Source organism: Ipomoea nil, unplaced genomic scaffold, assembly GCF_001879475.1.
Source record: "Ipomoea nil cultivar Tokyo-kokei standard unplaced genomic scaffold, Asagao_1.1 scaffold0276, whole genome shotgun sequence".
Lineage (NCBI taxonomy): Eukaryota > Viridiplantae > Streptophyta > Magnoliopsida > Solanales > Convolvulaceae > Ipomoea > Ipomoea nil.
This window is the reverse complement of record NW_017616704.1, coordinates 3807482-3812365: the sequence shown is the minus strand read 5'-3', so window position 1 is coordinate 3812365 and position 4884 is coordinate 3807482. Positions and strand designations below refer to the sequence as shown.

Below are 4884 nucleotides of genomic sequence, written 5' to 3'. Positions count from 1 at the left end.
GTCAGTCCATTCGAGGTTAGGCCCGAATGCGACGCGCCAATTGGCGAGAGAATGATTGGGGGAAAGAGAGCCCAGCCGCGCACCGGCAAACCAATGAAATCGAGAGGTCACCCGAGAGAAAACCCGCACCAGGAAGACTCGAACTCGGGCACGACAGACCGAGCGACCTACTCGCAATGAAGAGCGGCAGGCCGAGTCACAGGTAGGAGAAAGTACCGAGTCCACAGGAAATCACACCCGAAGCGCCGAAGATGTGGCCCACTTGGCCCAAGAGCTACGGAATTTGAAGGAGCAAATGGAAGGTCGAACCAAGTCCCCAGGTCGGACGTTGCTCACCGCCTTGCCCTTCTCGGCCGAGATTATGGCATACAAGATACCCGGCGACTTTAAGTTCCCGGAACAGGCCACCTTCGACGGATCCGGCGACCCGCGCGAACATCTTTTGAGTTACCAAGCCAAAATGCAAGTGCTGGGGGTTCGGGATCCCGTCATGTGTCGCGCTTTCCTGCCAACGCTAAAGGGCTTGGCGCAAAGATGGCTCATGGCCTTGCCCCCAGGCTCAATTCGCAGCTTCGAAGAGTTGGCCGATCGTTTCATGAGTCATTATGCGGCTAACGTCAAACCGCAAAAAGATTTAACATATCTGGGAGATATTCGTCAAGAGGAGGGCGAATCTCTCAAAACTTACCTGGCCCGATGGCAAAAAGAGATTCAGTCCATCGAAGAGGTAGAGGACCAGACTGCCCTCACCTTCTTCATCGAGTCGCTGCGATCCGGCCAACTTTATCGCGACCTTCGGGACAACCGGCCCGCCACCTATGCGGAGGCTATTCACCTTGCCAACAAGCGAGCCAATACGGAACAAGCCGTAAAACATAAACGACAACGTGAAGTCGGAGGATCCTCCGGGGGGAAACAACCCCGGGCGGAGGTACGGGAAAGACGTCCAGATCCAGCCCAGCGCACATACGATAGGCCTAGCATCCAGCCTTATAGGCCGACCCCACAGCACCCGGTGCACGAGGTGCAAGCGGTCGCGCCGCCTCCGCCTCCTCCGACCAAGGAGCGTGCAGTGAATGAAGACACGGGTAAGACGTCTATGTATTGTCGTTACCACAAGTCATACACCCACAACTCGGAAGAATGTTATTACTTGAAAAAGATTATGGAGGGGATCATCCAGCAAGGGACGCCGCCTCCCAATCAGTGGCGAAGGAGATCTGCGACCCGGGAGGACAACGACCCCTCGGAGGCGGTCGAAGGCAACCGCGGTAAGCAGCCGGAGACCGATGAAGGTGAAGCCCAGTGGAGACAAAAGCCGGTTATCAACATGATAGTTGGCGAACCTGAAGGAGGCGACTCTGCCAACACTCGAAAGGCTTGGGCTCGGCAGTTGTACGTAGGGACCGTGTATGGGCGAGAAGGCGGCTCGAAGAAGGTATGCCGAGAGCCTATCGTCTTTACAGACAAAGACTCGCCTACGGGAGAAACTTCGCATCGCGACGCCCTAGTCATTGTTATGGATGTAAACAGAGTGGTCGTCCGGCGAATCCTGGTAGACACGGGGAGCAGCGTCAATATCCTATACCTCGAGACTTTCACCAAAATGGGATTGGCACGAGAACAACTGGCCTCAGTCAAGACGCCACTAGCCAGTTTCACAGGCGACTCCGAGGAAGCTGAGGGATCCATTATTCTACCCGTCGAGGTTGGTACCTATCCTGATGTGCAGAAGCTAGACATGAAATTCATTGTGGTCGATGTGGCATGCTCCCACAATGCAATCCTCGCCCGACCTGGTTTGGAAGATCTGGGAGCTTTGATCTCCGTCGAGTATCTCTGCTTAAAATTCCGCACACCGAGCGGAGTAGGTACAGTGCGTTGTGATAGGAGGGCCGCCCGCGACTGCTACCTGCAAGCTTGCAGGGGTATGGGCAAACGGGAGATGCAAGTTCATGAGATCACAAAGCGACCCCTGAAGAAGACGATGCCGCCTCGTCCCGAGCCGGCCGTGGAGCTGGAGGAAGTTGAGATTGATCCTGAGCGACCGGAAAGACGAGTGAGGATCGGAGTCGGCCTCCGAGAGGAGGTGCGAGAAGAGGTCATAAGAGTGCTTCGAGAAAACCAGTTGGTCTTCGCGTGGGGACCCGAAGTTATGCCCGGAGTAGACAGGTCTATCATCTCTCACCAGCTCGCCGTCGACCTTGGTCATCGACCTTTGATCCAGAAGAAGCGATGCCTGGCTAACAATCGAAGAGAGTTCGTAAAAAAGGAAGTAAATATGTTGTTGGCCGCTAGCCATATCTGGGAAGTCACGTATCTGGAATGGTTAGCTAATGTGGTACTCGTGCCAAAACCACCAGCCTGGCGGATGTGTGTAGATTACACCGACCTTAACAAAGCCTGCCCAAAGGACCCTTTTCCTTTGCCCAAGATTGACCAGTTGGTCGACGAGACGGCAGGGTCAGCGTTACTGAGTTTCATGGATGCCTTCCAAGGGTATCACCAAATTTACATGCACAAGGCCGATGAGGAGAATACGGCATTCCTAACCCCAGATGGCGTGTAATGCTACCAGATCATGCCCTTTGGACTCAAAAACGCGGGGGCCACGTATACATGAATGGTCGCCCGGCTGTTTCAGGATCTGTTGGGAAAATACATGGCGGCATACGTGGATGATATGCTGGTAAAGAGTCGGGAAGAGGTCAGTCACGCCGGGGACCTAGCCGACCGCTTCCAGGTAATGCTTAAGTATAATCTACGACTTAACCCCAAGAAATGTGCCTTTGCCGTACAACGGGGGGGGGGGGGGGGGAGTTCTTGGGATACATGGTAACCAAGAGGGGCATTAAGCCCAACCCCGAGAAGGTGCAGGCTATAATGGATATGCAGCCTCCCAACACCGTTAAGGATCTGCAACGACTGACCGGTCGACTGGCCGCCCGCCCTTTTTCGAGGTCATGAAGAAGAAAGAGGGTTTCGTGTGGACGACTGAGTGCCAGCAATCCTTTGAAGAGCTGAAAAGATACCTTTCCACACCTCCAGTGCTGTCCCCCCCCCCCCCCCCCCCAGGTCGGCGAACCTTTGTTTTTATATCTGGCGACGTCCCCTAATGCTGTGAGCTCAGTATTTGTCCAAGAGGAAGAACGGACCCAGCACCCGGTGTATTATGTGAGTTGTTCCCTGAAGTCGGCTAAAACTCGGTACACGCCTCTGGAGAAAATAGTTTATACCTTGGTGATCACAGTGCAAAAATTAGCACCTTACTTTCAGGCCCACACCGTTCGAGTCCTGACAGACCAACCTCTAGGAAGTGTGTTGCTAAATCCCATATCATCCGGACAACTCGTGAAATGGGCAATAGAGCTAACCCAATATGGAATCGAGTACCAGCCTCGCCCTTCGATTAAAAGCCAGGCCTTGGCCGACTTCTTGGTCGAGTGCACCGCGGGAGAAGATGACAAGATCTCGACCTCAGAGAAAGGCCCCGGCGAATGGTGGGAGATGCATGCGGATGGAGCAGCGAGTCGCCAGCACTGCGGCGGTGGAGTCATGCTGATCACACCCGAAGGGTTCAGGCTCTACTACGCTTTGAGTTACTTGTTTCAGACATCCAATAATGAGGCCGAGTACGAGGCAGTACTCGCCAAGACATTAGGGGCGGATCGCCTGCGGATCAAGACTGACTCGCGCCTGGTAGTAGGACAAGTGTCCGGAACCTGCGAAACCAAGAACGCCCGGATGGCTCAATACAAAGAGAAGACAGCGAAACTATTGAAGGGATTTGTGGCCTACGAGATAGAATACATCGCGTGGGCCGACAACATGGAGGCGGTTATACTATTGAATATCGCCTTGGAAGGCGTGCCAGACTATCTTGTGAGAATTTGCCAGAAGGAGGAATTGGTTCGACCCAACATAGAAGAAACAACCACTAAGATTCAACAAGTGACAACCCAGGAATGGGACCGTGACAAAAACCCAGAAATGTTTTGGATAGAAGACATTCATCGTTACAAAGAGAAGGGAGAACTGCCAGACGACCCCGCGGTCGCTGCCCGAGTCCGCCGCAAGGCTCCTTCATTCGAGATCATAGATGGGCAGTTGTATAAGCGATCATTCGGGGGTCCTTTCCTCAAGTGCTTGCTCAGAACGGAGGCGGAAATGATAATGGATGAAGCTCATCGTGGGATATGCGCGGCCCACCAAGGCGCACACACACTCGCCCGGAAGTTAGTCATTCAAGGCTACTATTGGCCTACTATGATGCGAGACTGCATAGAGTGGATAGCCAAATGCGTAGTCTGTCAAGCATTTGCCCAGAAAGATACACAGCCCGCTACCTTTTACACGCCAGTCACCACGGCCATCCCATTCGCAAAATGGGATATTGACCTGCTGGGTCCTCTACCGGTCACTCTCGGACGTCTAAAGTTCTGCATGGTAGCTATTGATTACTTCACCAAGTGGATTGAAGCCGAGCCGCTGGCCACCATCACTGAGTATCAATGTTGATGCTTTCTATGGAAGAAGGTGATTTGTCGTTTCGGGTTACCCGAACACATAGTCAGTGACAACGGTTGACAGTTCGACTGCCGACCATTTGCCGATTTTTGCCGACGACACAGCATACGACACACTAAAGTGTCGGTCGCCTACCCCCAGGCCAACGGGCAAGTTGAAAATGCAAACTGCACGATCGTGGACGGTATCCGGAAAAAGTTAGAAGACGTTGGAGGAAACTGGGCGGACGAACTTGACCGAGTCATATGGGCGTATCGGACCACCCAAAGATGGGCGACTGGTTAGAGCCCATTCTCTTTGGCATATGGCTTCGAAGCCAAGGTACATGTAGAGGTCGTCGAGCCCACTCACAGAGTC

At 53.5% G+C, this 4884-nt stretch overlaps 2 protein-coding genes across 2 annotated transcripts; both read left to right on the top strand.

The window, feature by feature from the left end:
• Positions 1-295: 295 nt before the first annotated feature.
• Positions 296-2569, top strand: LOC109155808. The gene has a single exon (XM_019303465.1). It carries the CDS (start codon positions 296-298, stop codon positions 2567-2569), a length of 2274 nt encoding a protein of 757 aa, XP_019159010.1.
• Positions 2570-2623: 54 nt separating this feature from the next.
• On the top strand, positions 2624-4518 carry LOC109155798. Its single transcript, XM_019303456.1, has 2 exons — positions 2624-2743; positions 3277-4518. Exons 1-2 carry the CDS (start codon positions 2624-2626, stop codon positions 4516-4518), a joined length of 1362 nt encoding a protein of 453 aa, XP_019159001.1.
• The last annotated feature ends 366 nt before the right edge of the window (positions 4519-4884 follow it).

What these genes read in the sequence shown, in the direction of transcription:
- LOC109155808 (XM_019303465.1), top strand. Translation starts at nt 296, where the DNA reads ATGGAAGGTCGAACCAAGTCCCCAGGTCGGACGTTGCTCACCGCCTTG.
- LOC109155798 (XM_019303456.1), top strand. Translation starts at nt 2,624, where the DNA reads ATGGTCGCCCGGCTGTTTCAGGATCTGTTGGGAAAATACATGGCGGCA. An exon ending in ACCTAGCCGACCGCTTCCAG is followed by an intron (nt 2,744 to 3,276) that starts GTAATGCTTAAG and finishes CCTTACTTTCAG; the next exon opens with GCCCACACCGTTCGAGTCCT.